This window comes from Aegilops tauschii, unplaced genomic scaffold (assembly GCF_002575655.3).
Source record: "Aegilops tauschii subsp. strangulata cultivar AL8/78 unplaced genomic scaffold, Aet v6.0 ptg000246l_obj, whole genome shotgun sequence".
NCBI lineage: Eukaryota > Viridiplantae > Streptophyta > Magnoliopsida > Poales > Poaceae > Aegilops > Aegilops tauschii.
In genome coordinates, this window is record NW_027332521.1 from 51,321 (window position 1) to 70,627 (window position 19,307).

General features: G+C 45.2%; 1 protein-coding gene across 1 annotated transcript; it reads right to left on the reverse strand.

The window, feature by feature from the left end:
• Positions 1–17,703: 17,703 nt before the first annotated feature.
• On the reverse strand, positions 17,704–19,231 carry LOC109785094 (uncharacterized). Its single transcript, XM_020343700.1, has 3 exons — positions 19,154–19,231; positions 18,906–19,052; positions 17,704–18,384 (listed from the first exon to the last, which is right to left on the reverse strand). Exons 1-3 carry the CDS (start codon positions 19,229–19,231, stop codon positions 17,704–17,706), a joined length of 906 nt encoding a protein of 301 aa, XP_020199289.1.
• Between the last annotated feature and the right edge of the window lie 76 nt (positions 19,232–19,307).

A 19,307-nucleotide genomic window follows, 5' to 3' on the forward strand; every position in this document is an offset into this window, starting at 1 on the left:
CCCGTTCATTAAATGACAACACATGTCTATGGTCAGGAAACTTAACCATCTTTGATAAACGAGCTAGTCTAGTAGAGGCATACTAGGGACACTTTGTTTTCTCTATGTATTCACACATGTATCAAGTTTCCGGTTAATACAATTCTAGCATGAATAATAAACATTTATCATGATATAAGGAAATAAAATAATAACTTTATTATTGCCTCTAGGGCATATTTCCTTCAGTCTCCCACTTGCTCTAGAGTCAATAATCCAGTTCACATCGCCATGTGATTTAACACCAATAGTTCACATCACCATGTGATTAACACCCATAGTTCACATCGCTATGTGACCAACACCCAAAGGGTTTACTAGAGTCAGTAATCTAGTTCACATCGCCATGTGATTAACACCCAAAGAGTACTAAGGTGTGATCATGTTTTGTTTGTGAGAGAGGTTTAGTCAATGGGTCTGCCACATTCAGATTCGTATGTATTTTGCAAATTTCTATGCCTACAATGCTCTGCACGGAGCTACTCTAGCTAAATGCTCCCACTTTTAATATGTATCCAGATCGAAACTCAGAGTCAGATCAGTGTTAAAGCTTGCATCGACGTAACTCTTTACGACGAACTCTTTATCACCTCCATAACCTAGAAATATTTCCTTAGTCCTCTAAGGATAATTTTGACTGTTGTCCAGTGATCTACTCCTAGATCACTATTGTACTCCCTTGCCAAACTCAGGGCAGGGTATACAGTAGGTCTGGTATATAGCATGACATACTTTATGGAACCTATGGCTGAGGCATAGGGAATGACTTTCATTCTCTCTCTATCTTCTGCCATGGTCGGGCTTTGGGTCTTACTCAACTTCACACCTTGCAACACAGGCAAGAACTCCTTCTTTGATTATTCCATTTTTAACTACTTCAAAAACTTGTCAAGGTATGTACTCATTGAAAAAAACTTATCAAGCGTCTTGATCTATCTCTATAGATCTTGATGCTCAATATGTAAGCAGCTTCAATGAGGTCTTTCTTTGAAAAAACTTCGTTCAAACACTCCTTTATGCTTTCCAGAAAATCCTACATCATTTCTGATCAACAATATTTCATTCACATATACTTATCAGAAAGGCTGTAGTGCTCCCATTCACTTTCTTGTAAATACAGACTTCACCGCAAGTCTGTATAAAACTATATGCTTTGATCAACTCATCAAAGCATATATTCCAACTCCGAGATGCTTGCACCAATCCATAGATGGATCACTGGAGCTTGCACACTTTGTTAGCACCTTTAGGATCGACAAAACCTTCTGGTTGCATCATATACAACTCTTCTTTAAGAAATCCATTAAGGAATGCAGTTTTGACATTCATTTGCCAGATTCCATAAAATGTGGCAATTCCTAACATGATTCGGACAGACTTAAACATCGCTACAAGTGAGAAAATCTCATCGTAGTCAACACCTTGAACTTGTCGAAAACCTTTTGCGACAAGTCGAGCTTTGTAGATAGTAACACTACCATCACCGTCCATCTTCCTCTTGAAGATCCACACTTTGTTCTCATACATGGATCCCATCTCAGATTTCATGGCCTCAAGCCATTTTGCAGAATCTGGGCTCATCATCGCTTCCTCATAGTTCGTAGGTCCGTCATGGTCTAGTAACATGACCTCCAGAATAGGATTACCGTACCACTCTGGTGCGTACCGTACTCTGGTGGACCTACGAGGTTCGGTAGTAACTTGATCTAAAGCTTCATGATCATCATCATTAACTTCCTCACTAATTGGTGTAGGCATCACTGGAACTGATTTCTGTGATGAAGTACTTTCCAATTCGGGAGAAGGTTCAATTACCTCATCAAGTTCTACTTTCCTCCCACTCACTTCTTTCGAGAGAAACTCCTTCTCTAGAAAGGATCCATGCTTAGCAACAAATATCTTGCCTTCGGATCTGTGATAGAAGGTGTACCCAACAGTCTCCTTTGGGTATCCTATGAAGACGCACTTCTCCGATTTGGGTTCGATCTTATCAGGTTGAAACTTTTTCACAAAGCATTGTAACCTCAAACTTTAAGAAACGACAATTTAGGTTTTCTTGCCAAAACACAGTTCATACGGTGTCGTCTCAACGGATTTAGATGGTGCCCTATTTGACGTGAATGCAGCTGTCTCTAATGCATAACCCCAAAACGATAGTGGTAAATCGGTAAGAGACATCATAGATCGCACTATATCTAATAAAGTACGGTTATGACGTTCGGACACACCATTACGAAGTGGTGTTCTAGGTGGCGTGAGTTGCGAAACTATTCCACATTGTTTCAAATGAAGACCAAACTCGTAACTCAAATATTCATCTCCACGATCAGATCGTAGAAACTTTATTTTCTTATTACGATGATTTTTCACTTCACTCTGAAATTCTTTAAACTTTTCAAATGTTTCAGACTTATGTTTCATCAAGTAGATATATCCATATCTGCTCAAATCATCTGTGAAGGTCAGAAAATAACGATACCCGCCGGAGCCTCAATACTCATCGGATCGCATACATCAGTATGTATTATTTCCAATAAGTCAGTTGCTCTCTTCATTGTTCCGGAGAATGGAGTCTTAGTCATCTTGCCCATGAGGCATGGTTTGCAAGCATCAAGTGATTCATAATCAAGTGATTCCAAAAGCCCATCAGCATGGAGTTTCTTCATGCGCTTTATACCAATATGACCTAAACGGCAGTGCCACAAATATGTTGCACTATCATTATCAACTTTGCATCTTTTGGCATCAATATTATGAATATGTGTATTACTACGATCGAGATTCAATAAACCATTTACATTGGGTTTAAGACCATAGAAGGTTTTATTCATGTAAACAGAACAACAATTATTCTTTGACTTAAATGAATAACCATATTGCAATAAACAAGATCCAATCATATTCATGCTCAACACAAACACCAAATAACATTTATTTAGTTCCAATATTAATCCTGAAGGTAAAGGGAGTGTGCGATGGTGATCTTATCGACCTTGGAATCACTTCCAACACACATCATCACCTCGCCCTTAACTAGTCTCTGTTTATTTTGCAACTCCTGTTTTGAGTTACTACTCTTAGCAACTGAACCAGTATCAAATACCGAGGGATTGCTATAAACACTAGTAAAGTACACATCAATAACATGTATATCAAATATACCTTTGTTCACTTTGCCATCCTTCTTATCCGCCAAGTATCTAGGGCAGTTCCACTTCCAGTGACCATTTCCTTTGCAATAGAAGCACTCAATTTCACGCTTGGGTCTGGCTATGGGCTTCTTCATGGGAGTGGCAACTTGCTTGCAATTCTTCTTGAAGTTCCCTTTCTTCCTTGCCCTTTTACCTGAAACTAGTGGTCTTGTTAACCATCAACACTTGATGCTCTTTCTTGATTTCTACCTTCGCCGATTTAGCATCGCAAAGAGCCCGGGAATTACTTTCGTCATCCCTCGCATATTATAGTTCATCACGAAGTTCTAGTAACTTGGTGATAGTGACTAGAGAATTTTGTCAATTACTATATTATCTGGAAGATTAACTCCCACTTGATTCAAGCAATTGTAGTACCCAGACAATCTGAGCACATGCTTACTAGTTGAGCTATTCTCCTCCATCTTGTAGGCAAAGTACTGTTAGAGGTCTCATACCTCTCGACACGGGCATGAGTATGAAATACCAATTTCAACTCTTGGAACATTTATATGCTCTGTGGCGTTCAAAACATTTTTGAAGTCTCGGTTCTAAGCCGTAAAGCATGGTGCACTAAACTATCAAGTAGTCATCGTACCGAGCTTTGTCAAACGTTCATAACGTCTGCATCTGGTCCTGCAATAGGTCTGTCACCTAGCGGTGCATGAAGGACATAATTCTGTGCAGCAATGAGGATAATCCTCAGATCACGGACCAAGTCCGCATCATTGCTACTAACATCTTTCAACTTATTTTTCTCTAGGAACATACAAAAAATAAACGGGGAAGCTATACACGAGCTATTGATCTACAACATAGATATGCAAATACTATCAGGACTAAGTTCATGATAAATTAAAGTTCAATTAATCATATTACTTAAGAACTCCCACTTAGATAGATATCCCTCTAGTCATCTAAATGATCACGTGATCCAAATCAACTAAACCATGTCCGATCATCACGTGAGATGGAGTAGTTTTCAATGGTGAACATCACTATGTCGATCATATCTACTATATGCTTCACGCTCGACCTTTCGGTCTCAGTGTTCCGAGGCCATATCTGCATATGCTAGGCTCGTTAAGTTTAACCCGAGTATTCTTCGTGTGCAAAACTGGCTTGCACCCGTTGTATGTGAACATAGAGCTTATCACACCCGATCATCATGTGGTGTCTCAGCACGACAAATTGTCGCAACGGTGCATACCCAGGAAGAACACTTATACCTTGAAATTTAGTGAGGGATCATCTTATAATGCTACCACCGTACTAAGCAAAATAAGATGTATAAAGGATAAACATCACATGCAACCAATATAAGTGATATGATATGGCCATCATCATCTTGTGCCTTTGATCTCCATCTCCAAAGCACCGTCATGATCACCATCGTCACTGGCTTGACACCTTGATCTCCATCGAAGCATCGTTGTCGTCTCGCCAACTATTGCTTCTACGACCATCGCTACCGCTTAGTGATAAAGTAAAGCAATTACATGACGATTGCATTTCATACAATAAAGCGACAACCATAAGGCTCCTGCCAGTTGCCGATAACTTTTACAGAACATGATCATCTCATACAACAATTTATATGTCATCACGTCTTGACCATATCACGTCACAACATGCCCTACAAAAACAAGTTAGACGTCCTCTACTTTGTTGTCGCAAGTTTTACGTGGCTGCTACGGTCTTAGCAAGAACCGTTCTTACCTACGCATCAAAACCACAACGATTTTTTGTCAAGTGTGATGTTTTAACCTTCAGCAAGGACCGGACGTAGTCACACTCGATTCAACTAAAGTTGGAGAAACTGACACCCGCTAGCCACTTGTGTGCGAAGCACGTCGGTAGAACCAGTCTGATGAACGCGGTCATGTAATGTCGGTCTGGGCCGCTTCATCCAACAATATCGTTGAATCAAAGTATGACATGCTGGTAAGCAGTATGACTATTATCGTCCACAACTCTTTGTGTTCTACTCGTGCATATAACATCTACGCATAGACCTGGCTCGGATGCCATTGTTAGGGAACGTAGTATTTCAAAAAAATTTCTACGATCACGCAAGATCTATCTAGGAGAAGCATACAACGAGCGGGGAGAGTGTGTCCACGTACCCTCGTAGACCGAAAGCGGAAGCGTTTATCAACGCGGTTGATGTAGTCGAACATCTTCACGATCCGACCGATCCTAGCACCGAACGTACGGCACCTCCGTGTTCAGCACACGTTCAGCTCGATAACGTCCCTCGTACTCTTGATCCAGTTGAGGCCGAGGGAGAGTTCCGTCAGCATGACGGCATGGCGACGGTGATGATGAAGTTACCGGCGCAGGGCTTCGCCTAAGCACTACGACGATATGACCGAGGTGTGTAACTGTGGAGGGGGACACCGCACACGGCTAAGAGAAACTTTGATGTGCTATTGGGGTGCCCCTGGCCACTTATATAAAGGAGGGGAGGGAAGAGGTGGCCGGCCCAAGGGGGGCGCCCCAGGTGTGGGGAATCCTACTAGGACTCCCTAGTCCAAGTAGGATTCCCCTCCTCTTTCCTATTCCTAGTAGGAGAAGGAGGGAAGGAGGAAGAGGGGAGAAGGAAGGAGGGGGGCACCACCCCGTCCTAGTCCAATTCAGACCAGCCCATGGGGGGGTGGCCACCCCTTGAGGCCCTTCTCTCCTTTCCCGTATGGCCCATTAAGGCCCACTACTTCCCCCAACGAATTCCCGTAACTCTCCGGTACTCCGAAAAATACCCGAATCACTCGGAACCTTTTCGATGTCCGAATATAGCCTTCCAATATATCAATCTTTACCTCTCGACCATTTCGAGACTCCTCATCATGTCCGTGATCTCATCCGGGACTCCGAACTATCTTCGGTCATCAAATCACATAAGTCATAATACAAATCGTCATCAAACGTTAAGCGTGCGGACCCTACGGGTTCGACAACTATGTAGACATGACCGAGACACATCTCCGGTCAATAAACAATAGCGGAACCTGGATGCTCATATTGGCTCCTATATATTCTACGAAGATCTTTATCGGTCAAACCGCATAACAACATACGTTGTTCCCTTTGTCATCGGTATGTTACTTTCCCGAGATTCGATCGTCGGTATCCTCATACCTAGTTCAATCTCGTTACCGGCAAGTCTCTTTACTCGTTCCGTAATGCATCATCCCGTAACTCACTCATTAGTCACATTGCTTGCAACGCTTATAGTGATGTGCATTACCGAGAGGGGCCCAGAGATACCTCTCCGATACACGGAGTGACGAATCCTAATCTCGATCTATGCCAACCCAACAAACATCTTCGGAGACACCTGTAGAGCATCTTTATAATCACCTAGTTACGTTGTGACGTTTGATAGCACACAAGGTGTTCCTTCGGTATCCGGGAGTTGCATAATCTCATAGTTAGAGGAACATGTATAAGTCATGAAGAACGCAATAGCAATAAACTAAACGATCATAGTGCTAAGCTAACGGATGGGTCTTGTTCATCACATCATTATTTAATGATTTTATCCCGTTCATCAAATGACAACACATGTCTATGGTCAGAAAACTTAACCATCTTTGATTAACGAGCTAGTCTAGTGGAGTCATACTAGGGATACTTTCTTTTGTCTATGTATTCACACATGTATCAAGTTTCCGGTTAATACAATTCTAGCATGAATAATAAACATTTATCATGATATAAGGAAATAAAATAATAATTTTATTATTGCCTCTAGGGCATATTTCCTTCAGTCTTTGCATACTACACATGGACAATACTCACGAACCTTTTATAAGTTATTGTTCTGTTTTGGAGTGTCCATAAGCTATACGGTGCCGTGAGCATAACAATGATTTCTGCCTGTTACTGTGTTCAATGATCAATTGATCATGATCATTATATGCCGCAGATGCACAACACACTGTAGATAGAAATTACATATATCTGGGTTGGATCTTTGGAACATTTGGTTTGATCTAACTTAAATATATTTATTCTTTTACTTTCAGTTATTACTTTTCATCTAATATTATACCGTGTTGCTTCACAACTTCATCTCATCCGATGTTATATTACTGGTCTACTGCAATTCTTTTCTGATACTCTTGTAGGTCATACTTGGACTAATTGGTTTGTTTTACTGACTAAACTCACGTATACCTTCCACCTTCAAGGCTTGGACAAACCACTTAGTTCATCTAGCAGTTGATGTTAGATCATACTGGATGGAATATAAACACATTCATAGCATTTTAAGTTGTTAAAGCTTGTTTGGAATTTTCAGGTACCGGCGGCGGCGGCTACGATGGCGACGACGAACGGGACGCAGAACAATGGCTACAACAACATCTCGGCATCCACAAAGGCAGACTTGGTGAGCTCTGCTTTTTTCTCTTGTTAATTTCCGTTGTCCGTGCTTTGCATTGATTCCTTTTTGAACTGAAAAAACTCTAGTTTGGATTAGTTTGCAAAGTTTTCGTTGTATAAGTGTAGGCAAATTGGAAAGTTTCCATAATGTCGTTGCCTGATCCAAAACTCTGTTTCTGTACTGTAAGAGCTTATAGCCATGGTAATCTAAAAATATAAGAACATGCCACTGAACTGACACGTGTGCCATCTATAAACACAACCCGCTTTATTATGTTAGCTATAAAAAACCATGAAACCGTAAGGGAGGAGAGCAATGTCAACTGACCTATAATCATAAACGAGAAGAACAAATTCTCGGTTACATGTCTTCATGTTGGCTCTGCAACCTTTGGTCACCCGGCACCTGTTGATGTCTCTCCTTCTCTTTATGGTTGATAGCGTTGGTGGACATGGACACGAGAAACCATGGCAACATATGCGGCTTTCCTGATGATGATAATAGTATTCTGATTCTGAGCAACTTCCAAGTGGTGCTTACATGGAAGAGTATGTGTGAATAGATGGTGCTTACATGGAAGAATATGTGTGGATCGAAGGAAGGGTACCATTTTTATTGATTCTTCTCAGAGAAAACTGGTTGATAGATTGTTGATGAATATCTATGTTTTCAACTTCAATTTTTCATATAAGAATTTATAAAGCTCATCATCGTTGTCATGCTGATGGGTAAACAAGAACAGCAGCCTAATTAGCAATGCACCTGACCGCCTCAAGAGGCGCGCCCCAACCACTAGTATAAAGGCAAGTGGGAGAGAGAAAGAACCATCCCCCCCCCCCCCCCCCCCCAAGAGAGAACGGCCGCGCCTATCTCCACCTTGCGAAAACCGCTCGTAGCTTCGTCCGACATCGCCATTGCCGGTGATCAGACTCGCAAGTTCAAGCAGAAGAAGAAAAAAACGCGTCCATGCCTGCCAAGATCCCAAAACTGTAGTATATACAAAACTAAAAGAAGAAGAAGAACCAACAACAAAAGAAAAAATAATAGAAGAAAACCAGAAGAAAAGCCGAATAAATAACAACATAAAAAGGATCAGAAATAAATAAAAAACTAAAACTAAAACTAAAAAACCAAATAGTTTTTGTTTTTGGTTTTTGTTCTAGTTGTGCTGCCTCTAGAGGGGCGGCCCGGGCGAACCCTAACCACCGCCCCTACCCCCCATCCACCCGCTTTCCTTGCCGCCGCCGGAGGAAGCCGGTGAGCGAAGCTCGTCTAGCAGACGGCGGCGGCGGGCTTGCCTCCTTCCTCCTCGAGAAGGCCTCTGGCTAGCGCGCAGCGGTGCCCCTAGGCACTATGTGGGGGGCGAGTCTGGGTGCTGGGGGGCGGCCCCAGGGATTCTCAGTGGGGTTATGCCACCATGGCTGCGCGGGCAGCATGGGGGTCGGCCGTGGCTTCCGGTGGCGACAGATTTGGGGTTCTCTTGCCCAGATCCGTTTGCTACGGCGGGTGGTGGCTCGGGGCGCTAACCGGCAGCCTCCAATGGCGTGGTTGGAGATGGTCGAAGGTGCGGGAGCGTGCTGGGGCTGGGCATGACCCGGATCAGGTGTCGTTGGCGTCTAGGGTCGGTTCTGTCCGGCGGCCGGCAGGGCTGCGGGCGGCGGCGCGTCACGGGAGCTAAGGATCCACCCCATGCTTGGTCTTCGGGATGTCTCACGTGGCGGTGGTGGTGGCTTGCTGTGGCGCGCGATGGAGGTGGTGCATGGTTGCGGCTTCGATCTGGGTAGGATGCGATGCCCTTCTGGATCTGGTTCGTGTGCTGGTGGCGGATGTTGTGCTATGAGATACGCTCTCCTCCCACTGCGGCGGGCGGCCCGAGAAGCCCCGGGCTTGGGGATTTGTGGTCTGGGGTCGGGAGAAATCCATGCTTTGCAATGTCCGAGGCTGACAATGGCGACGCCTACGGGCGCCGTTCCCTCCGTGGAGGCGTTGTCTTGGCCCCGATCCATCTCCCTCCCTCATGCTCGGGGGAAACCCTTGGTCTGACCTACGGACTAGACGATGGCAACGCCATAGTGTCATTCCCTCCTTGGAGGCATCGTCTTTTTGCTCGAGGTGTCCTAGTGGTGCGGCTCAAGTTGGTGTCGGCCATGGCTCTGAGTGTGAGTCTCCAAGGCGCAATGCACAGCGTCGTCGGCGCTCTCTCGACGATGCCCACCCTAGGTCTACCCAAGCCCTGACGACTTCCTCTTTGGCGCAAATGGATGGGGTACGTTGGTTTGTGCTGTCGTCGGGTGTTGGTCATGTTAGGTCTTTGACTTTGGTCGTGACGCTTCAGGCTTCAGGTGGACACGTGCTACCCACGATGCCCACATAAAAGCCAAAAAACATGTTCGTGGACACCTACGGAATTACCTCATTCTTATGTGGTACATGTAGGCTATTTTTTAGAAATGGAGGATGTACCTCCGGTCTCTGCATCGTTCATCTGAACGATGCATGCTGCCATATTATTAATTATTCACAAAAACCATACAAGGTGATACATCAATAAGCCTGAAGCCACCAACTTGGCAACGTTGTTGCTACTCCTATCCCGTTGATGAAGGTGTGCCGAATGTCCGGACCTAATATCAAAAAGATATCGCACCAAAACCTAACATCTAAGCCGGTTGTCCTATCCAAGCCACTACCTGGATTGGGACACACCGATTTGACACACTCCCAATAAACACCGCACGCTCAAGGGATACATCTGGGCTATCCCAAGAAAACCACATTACCCGCGTAGCCCCGTGGCGCCCGTGAGGACCAGAGTGAGGCGACCAGCAGCCGGAGCGCCGCGGCTAGCTCCGCCCCCATGTGTCCTCCGTGCCGTCGCGAGTCCTAGTAAGAGCTTCGCCGGCGCCGCCTCTAGCGTGTACCTCCACGCGATCACCTGCGCCGATCGTACTGAGGTAGAAGTTCTTGGCGTACTCCTTGCAGATCTCGCCGCAGTGCATAGGCCTTCTAGAGCCCGCCGCTACGCACCTCCAGCTCCCTGACAACGGCGGGCGGCGCTGCCTGCTGTAGTCAGAGCTGCCGCTTGAGCAATGTCTTATGCTTCACCACCACGTTGTACACCTTCGGCTCCAACGAGACGACGGCGACGATGCGTCTTAGGCCGGGATGACTGTCGGGCTCACCTGGTACGCCATGCTACGGCCGCCCGCGCCGCTGGCCTCCCCCGGCTCGGAGTCGCCGAGGCAGGCGTACTTGAGCGAGCAGAGGACCCACTGCTGCCGTTGCGGAGCACAGGACGACGCTGTCCCGGCCGACGTCACCGGCGCCGAGACCGCCGGACGAGGCTGGTCAGAGCAGCACCATGGTAGTGGCCATCGATGCTAGAGCTTGCCGCCGCAGAGCAGATAAGAGGAAACAGAGTTCTCTGTTTCTTCCCCTGCAGGAGCATTCAGCGCAGGCATGTACTGTATGACGAAATGGATTCAGCAGGACCACGTGCTGTGTTCCTCCCGGCCATCCATGTCCTCTTCACCAATCAGTTGCACAGATATGTAAGCACAAAACAGCAGCGCCATGCTTCACTCACATCCGTATTCCATCCACATGAAGTTTTGAACGATTTAGTTGATGGCAATACTGATGTGTGAGAACTATTTGTTGCATCTGCATCTGTAGGTGGGTGATATCCACCATCCTGGGAACATTCACCGGTTTTGGCATGGGCATGATCGGCCCCGGCATCCGGCCAACTGTCAGCCAGCTGCCGATGAGGAACAGCGTAAGGCCGCCGTCGACGTCGAGAATCCGGCGGTGTTCCAGTGTAAACATATGTTGTTTAGAGTTAATTGCAAGAAACTACCACACTTCGGCACGTTGTTACGAGACAGTACCACTAGTCACATTTTTTGCAGTTCAGTACCAACTCAAAGCCTAAGTGTTGCAAAACGGTCTGACAGCCGTATAAGCACGTATTGACCACGTATCTGACCGACCGAGCCCACGTGTCAGGTGCCACGGTGGCCTACCCGCGCGCATCTGCTCGGTCACTCGTCCCAGCCGGCTCAGTCGCACCATGTAGGTGGGTCAGGTCGAACCCGTACGGGACGAACCCTAGTTTCCTCTCCCCTCTCCCTCGTCTCCCTCTCCCCTCTCAGGCGATGGCGGCGTCGACTCCCGGCGGCGGTGACGGTGCGGGCGGGTACGGAGACCTTCCCGGCCTCGGGAGCGATGACCACTTAGGTCTGGACGACGTCGACGGCTCCAGTTCGTACTACTCCAGCGCAGACGACGTGGATTTGGAGGAGGAGGCAGCGCTGTCCATGGAGGACAGGCTGAGGCTGGCAGAGATATGGGTGGCCAACCCTAGCAGTAGCCATCAGTGGACCAGTGGAGCAGCTGGCGGTGTGCTGTAAGTCCCTCTCTTCTCTCCTTCTTTCTGTATATTTCAAAACAGGGGGCTAGTGTTAGTTGCTCATGATGTTGTTTGTACTGTCAATTGTAGTTTGGATGATGCTGTTTGGGATGTTGGGATTCATTTTGATACACAACATAATCTGGATAGGAAGATATGCAACTCAGATGTGAGATTTCTGAACTTATATGCACTGATGCACACACAAGGTTATTCCTTCTCTGATGAACTGTACCACATGAAGAATTTAGGCAGTGGAGAGGAAAGAGAGCATGTGTTAGAATTGATTGACACAAACATCAAACTGCAGCAACTTAAGAAGGAATATGAGCATAGTTTAGTTCTGAATTTGCTAGTGAGGGCAACAACACCTTTTGTACGTCAAATAGAAGAAGATTTAGTGAGATCAAAGTACAGCAATGTCTGTCAGAGGAGAGAACAAGATTTAGCAACTATATTGTATGAACCACCTTTAGTGTATGATCTCAGTGAGCCTGCAGTTCTTGCTGTTGATAAAGAAGGTGTTGTTTTTCATAGTCAGTGCACACAAGAGAGCAGAAATTTCAGTAAGGGGAAGCTGAAAGCTGTAATGGAGGAAGAGGCACTGCTAGAGGAGGGACATAATAATAGTGATGACTGTGAGGATGCATATGACAGTGATAACAATCCTTTCTGCATGGAGAAGTACAGGATATGTGAAGACACAGAGATAATTGAGGGGAATAAACTAGCAAAGCAAGAAGTTGAAGATCAATATTCAGATGGAAGATTCAGAAGAGGAACAAGTACATTATGAGGGTGACACTGAGGTTGAGGATTTGTTTGAGATGGAGGAGGAGGAGGAGCAGGAGAAGGACGATGAGGTCAATGTTGTTGCAACAGAAGAAGCAGCAATGCAAAAACCTGCAAAAAGGAGAAAGAAGCTGGTAGTTAGGAGAGGCCCTACTACTAGGTCATATTCAAGTGTGTTGGAGGAGGTGAAACCTGATTTCATTCCTTCATCAGATGAAGAAGATGATGGTTTGCTTTTTGAGGATGAAGATGATGGACATGAGCCACTGTCATTTGTTCTACCTAAAGGGAGGAAGAGTAGGGCCAAGAAAAGGAAACCAAGGATCTGGTACAATGACAAACTTGAGCAACCACATCAGCAGTTATGTCTGTACATGTGCTTTAAGGATCAGCAGCAATTCAGAGATGCTTTGTTGAGCTTGCACATCACACAGGCCAGAGACTTCAGGTATCACAGAAATTCAGACCAAAGGATCATTGCCTGTTGTAAGAAAGAGCACTGCCAGTTTTGCATAGTTGCTGCAGTTATCAAAGGGGGGAAGACTTTTGCTATTAAGAAAATAAGGCTGGAGCACACTTGCCCTGGCAGCACTGAGACATCAAGGATTAGTGCCAAGTGGCTTGCAAAGACCTATGAGTCACTGTTCAGGTCTGATCCAACCACAATGATTAACAACTGCAATGAGAAGTATGGTGTTGATGTGCCAAGGCACATGGCCTATAGGACCAAAAACCTTGTTGTAGAAGCTGTGCTAGGAAGCACAAGAAGCAGTATCCCAGACTTAGGGATTTGCTCAGACCATCATGGATACAAACCCTGGTAGTAGAGTTGTAGTTACAACAGTTACTCCAAAACCAACTACAAAAATACCACATCCAGAACCAATCTTTCATGCTATGTTCTTCTGCATAAATGGAGCAAGGGAGGGATTTCTCAATGGATGCAGACCATTCATTGGTTAGTTATGCCATTATCACTGCTGCTCAAATCATTGTTATTTGTACATCACAATCTTTTTAGTTCATTGTTAACTATGCCAATATAGTTTAGTAATGCTTTATAGTTCTTTTTAGTGACTGAAATATATAGTTTAGTAATGCTTTATAGTTATTTTTAGTGACTTAAATATATAGTTTAGTAGTGCTTTATAGAAGTTTAAATTGTTCTTTGGTTGCAACAACAGGTGTTGATGGATGCTTTATTAAGCTCACCACTGGTGCTCAAATCCTGGCTGCCACTAGAAAAGATGGGAATAATAATATTTTCCCACTTGCATTTGCTATTGTTCGACAAGAGGACACAGTTAACTAGTGTTGGTTTCTACACCAACTGAAGATATGTCTAGGAGGAGAAGTTGGGAAATTTGGGCGTTATACTATCATGTCTGATAGACAGAAGGTATGCATGCATCTTCCTGTTATGTTCTTGCTGTTATGTTCTGCATTAGCATGTTATGTTCTAGATGCAGTAGTACATCAGCTAAGTCTAGCATGCTATGTGAACAGGGGCTACTAAATGCAGTAAACCAAGTTTTTCCAAACTGCCATCAAAGATTTTGCCTTAGACACCTCTATGCAAATTTCCAGAATGCTGGGTTTAGGGGGGAAGATCTTAAAAAATGCATGGATAATGCCAGCTATGCTTATAACCAGCACAAGTTTAACATTGCCATGAATGACTTGAAAAATGAGAGTGAGGAAGCTTGGAAGTGGCTAAGTGGAATACCTAAGCACACATGGGCTAGGCATGCTTTTGACACTAACTGCAAGACAGACTTGGTTGTTAACAACCTGTCTGAGGTGTTCCACAAGTACATCCTAGATTTTAGGAAAAAACGTATTAGGACTATGATTGATGGTATTAAGGACAAGCAGATGGTGAGGTGGGATAATAACAGAGAGAGAGGAAAGGCATCTCTGTAGGAGATTACACCACATTATGCTGAGAAGCTTGAGGTGGAAAAGGAAAGGGCCAGATTCGGACACCGAAAGAGTTTCGGGGGTTACCGGATAAATACCGGAGTACCGGGGGTTACCGGAACCCCCTCCCCCCCGGAGCTTAATGGGCCTACATGGGCCTTAGTGGAAATAGAGGGCAGCAAGGGAGGTGTGGGCCCCCCCCCAAGGCCCAAACCGAATTGGTTTAGGGCAAAGGGGGCCGGCCCCCTCTCTCCTCCTCCTCCTCTCCCTTTGCTCCCCCCTCTCCTACTCCTACTAGGAAAGGGAGGAGTCCTACTCCTAGTGGGAGTAGGACTCCCCCCCTTGGGCGCGCCTCTCCCCCTTGGCCGGCCACCTCCTCCCTCCCTCCTTTATATACGGAGGAGGGGGCACCCCATAGACACAACAATTGATCCCTTGGATCTCTTAGCCGTGTGCGGTGCCCCCCTCCACCATAATCCACCTCGATAATATCGTAGCGGTGCTTAGGCGAAGCCCTGCGTCGGTAGAACATCATCATCATCACCACGCCGTCGTGCTGACGGAACTCTCCCTCATAGCTCGGTTGGATCGGAGTTCGAGGGACGTCATCGAGTTGAACGTGTGCTGAACTCGGAGGTGTCGTGCGTTCGGTACTTGATCGGTCGGATCGTGAAGACGTACGACTACATCAACCGCGTTGCGCTAACGCTTCCGCTTTTTGGTCTACGAGGGTACGTAGACAACACTCTTCCCTCTCGTTGCTATGCATCACCATGATCTGCATGTACGTAGGATTTTTTTTTTTGAAATTACTATGTTCCCCAACAGCTACTCCACCTGCAAGATCAAGGAATGAAGCCACTCCACCTGCAAGATCAAGGAATGAAGATACTCCATCAGGATCATAGTAGCCACCAGCAAGGACTGCTACTGCAAGATCTGCTTCTGCAAGATCTGCTACTGCCAGATCTGCTAGAGGGTTAGCTAGTGCAAGATTTGCAAGGCCTTTCACTGCCCCAAGATTTGCTACTGGAGCTTCATCTTCCGGTCCTTCTACTTCTGGTGCTCCTTCAAGTGTCCTAGGGAATTATACTCGCTTGATGTAATTCTTTACTGCCAGTGGTAACCATTGAGTGATAGAATGATTCTGATGGTTGCATGTTGCAACTTTGGTCTGATGTGTACCAGAAAATGCTTATGGATTTTGCTTCTGAACTAAGTTGTTTGTGCTACAAAACCATGTATGTTCTGATGTAGTACTAAGTTGGGTCTGATGTGTACTAAGTCTCATCTGGTCATTTGTGAACATATCATGCTCCTGTCAACATATTATGCCTGCAATATTTGGTCATTTGGCATTATTCAAGAATTCAATGCTTTTTGTGTTATTGCAAAGATGCTCCTGTCAACATATCATGCACATAAATTTGGTCATTTGTCAAGAAACCATGCTCATGTCAATATTATTCAACATTTTAGATGAGTTTAGATCATGCTCAAACTGGATGATAATGCCATAATGGCCACATACTTCATTACTAGGATCAACATACCAAATCTTTTTTACAAAGACACCTAGCTAACACATTACTAGGATCAACATGACTAGGATAAACATTCAGTTCCAGCAACACCTGACCACAACCATTCAGTAAACCAAGGATCAACCTGACCACAACTTGCATCTTCAGTGCCAAAAGATCACTTGAGTCTAAACTACTGACCAGTACCACTAAACCTGACCACAACTACCACTAAACAAGCTTACTGCAGCAGCATCTTAGCTGTCACTAAACCTACCACAAAGACAAGAAAAAGAAAGACAACATTCTGATATTTCCCCTTCAGTGCATCTATCTCTGCATTTTTCTCATTGAGCTGGTCTTCCAAAGACATAGCCACCACCTCTCTTCCTCTTTGAGCTTCAGGCAGAGCCACAACTGCAGTGTCATCTTCAAACACAGCAACACTTGATTCACCTCTCAGCCTACACACTTCATCCCGCAAATCTCCGATCAAATCACTCAAAAACTTGGGCAGATGATCATGATGCCATTCAACAAAGCCACAACTACCATGCTGTACCAACAGAAATCAGGGTTTGAGAGGGGAGAAGATCTAATGAACAGAAAAATAGAACAAAAATGAAGCTCACCATGGCATCCACGCAGGCGTAGTACCTCCGCCTGGGTTCTGATGGCTCCATGAGATCCATCTCGGGGCCTTCCAACGCGGCCTGCACCAGCAGAGCTTCTCCGGCTCGTACGCCATCGGGCTCTCACGGTAGGGCACCGGCGACCTCGATTCGTCCCCTCTCCTTCCAGAGGCTCGACGGAAGCTGGGAGCCTGAGAATGACCCGAAGACCACGACATTGCCTTGGACGCAGCCGCCGCCGCTGCCGCCCCCTGCGAGATCGCCTCCGCCGCCGGCCCGCTCAGGAATCGCCTCCGCCGTCGCCTAACCCTAGTTTTTCCCCCAAATCCCCAATCCGTTTCCTGTTCGCCCCCACGCATTGCTGTTATAACCAGGGCCACCACTCAGAGCGTTTTTTGGCTATAGGACAGTGGCCACGTTAGCGTTTTTTTGGCTAAAACGTCACTAAGGTTTGATTTGGACCAGGATTCGTTAGTTTAGAGGTATAACTTGAGCCATCTAACAGCCATCAAAGCAACATATTTCATCAGAGGTATAACTTGAGCCATCTAAGAAAGCATTAGCTAAATAACGTAGCATAGTGGAGTTCAACATAACCATAGATTCTTACAGCCATAATTAATAGATTCTTACAACATTAGCTAAAGACCATAGCATAGTGGAGTTCAACATTGTTCACAACTACTACATCCATACATTACACTTCACTAAACCACCCTTCACAAAAGATTAGCAAAGCCTTCTATCAAAGCAACATATATCATGATAGGTATGCTCTACTTCATCTACCAGATCATCTTCATCTACCTCATTCCTTCAAGATGTCATGGATCAACTTCAACTTCTCTTTGCTCTTCTCAAGTGAATTGAACTGAACAGCTAGCTGGAGCTTTAACTCATCCCTGCATTTTATCAGATTCTCATGTCCCCTCTTGAGATCATACATGTGAAGGTTCAGCTGCACATTCTCTTCTGTGAGTTTTTTCACAGACTTGGTGAGCTCATCAACCTGAATCTTTAAATTGTTGTTGCCTTCAGTTAGCTTTTCCTTCTCTTTCAAATGATTCGTCTTCAGGTTCCTAATGACACTGCCTTGAGCTTCTAGCAGGTTCATCAGCACTTTATACTTCTCTTTCAGCTTCAAGTTCTCTGCCTCTTTCTTCTCCATCTCATTCTTCATGCCAGCCACAGCTGATGCACTGGCAACCTCAGCTCTCTTCTCCTTAGCTTGCACATAGCTCAAATCCAACACCCTGTCCTCCTGTGCACCGAGAAGTTGATGGACATCTTCAACTAGTTTGTCATAGTTGGCATCCAGATTCCTTTTCTCTTCTTTAAGGTGGTGGATAGTAAGTGAACTTTCCAGGTTATCCTTCCTCCTAGCATGCCTGCTGTCTTCAAACATTTCCCAAAGCTTCAACAATGCATTTTGCATTGTGGGAGGCCACTCTGGGTCAACCCACGCAAGAAAACCACAATTCTCACTTTCCTGTAATATAGTAAACATTTATATTGTTACTCTCTCAAGAATTACAATTATGAAAGGGCACTTTTAAAAAATCAACTAAGAGCATAAGAACTACAACCTATACATGTGGTCAACTAAAAAGTGCTACTTCTACTGCAACCTATACTGCCTCAATTAAAAATTAGCATTTACACTGCTAACTAAGCTGCTGGTCATATATACTACTACAAAAAAGTGGGCAATTTAACTAAACATGAATATACATGAGCACATGCCTACACAACATGTTGCAGTGAGCTTCAGTACTAATAAATAACTAAACTATGAGCATCTCCACTACCAACTAAGCTGCTGCCCATATATATTACTAACATCAGGTGGCATGTTTAACAAAGGTGAGCATCAAAGCTACTAACTTACTAATAAATAACTAAACAATGTGCTTCATCATCAGTAGGAGTACTCCATCAGTAGTACTAACTTACTAAACAGAGGCTACCAACTATATTACAGTGAACATAGAGAGAGAGCATGAATCTTACAGGCTGAGCACAAACTAGAAACCTCCTGCCCGTCTCAAATGATTCAAAAGCTACACGACGCTCAGTTGGCAGCCGATGCTCCACGCAGAGCCCTTCTGATGCCTTCTCCAAGCCATTGTAGTCTTGGTCTTCAATGCTAGCAGGAATCTACAGGAGCAAATCCCCAAATCAGAAAACCAGATCAGCAAATCCCCAAAATCCTTAAATCAGAAACCCTAACCCTAACTCACCCTAGCTCTACCACTGACCTGATAATGCATACCGTCTTCGGAGGAGGAGATCTGCAGGTTGGACAAGTCATCGCTGCTCTCATCCTCGAAGACCATGGCGCGGCGGCGATGGCGGACGCGGCGGTCTGCGCGGTGAGTGGCGGTGGATTGGAGCGACGAGGGCGATGGGGCG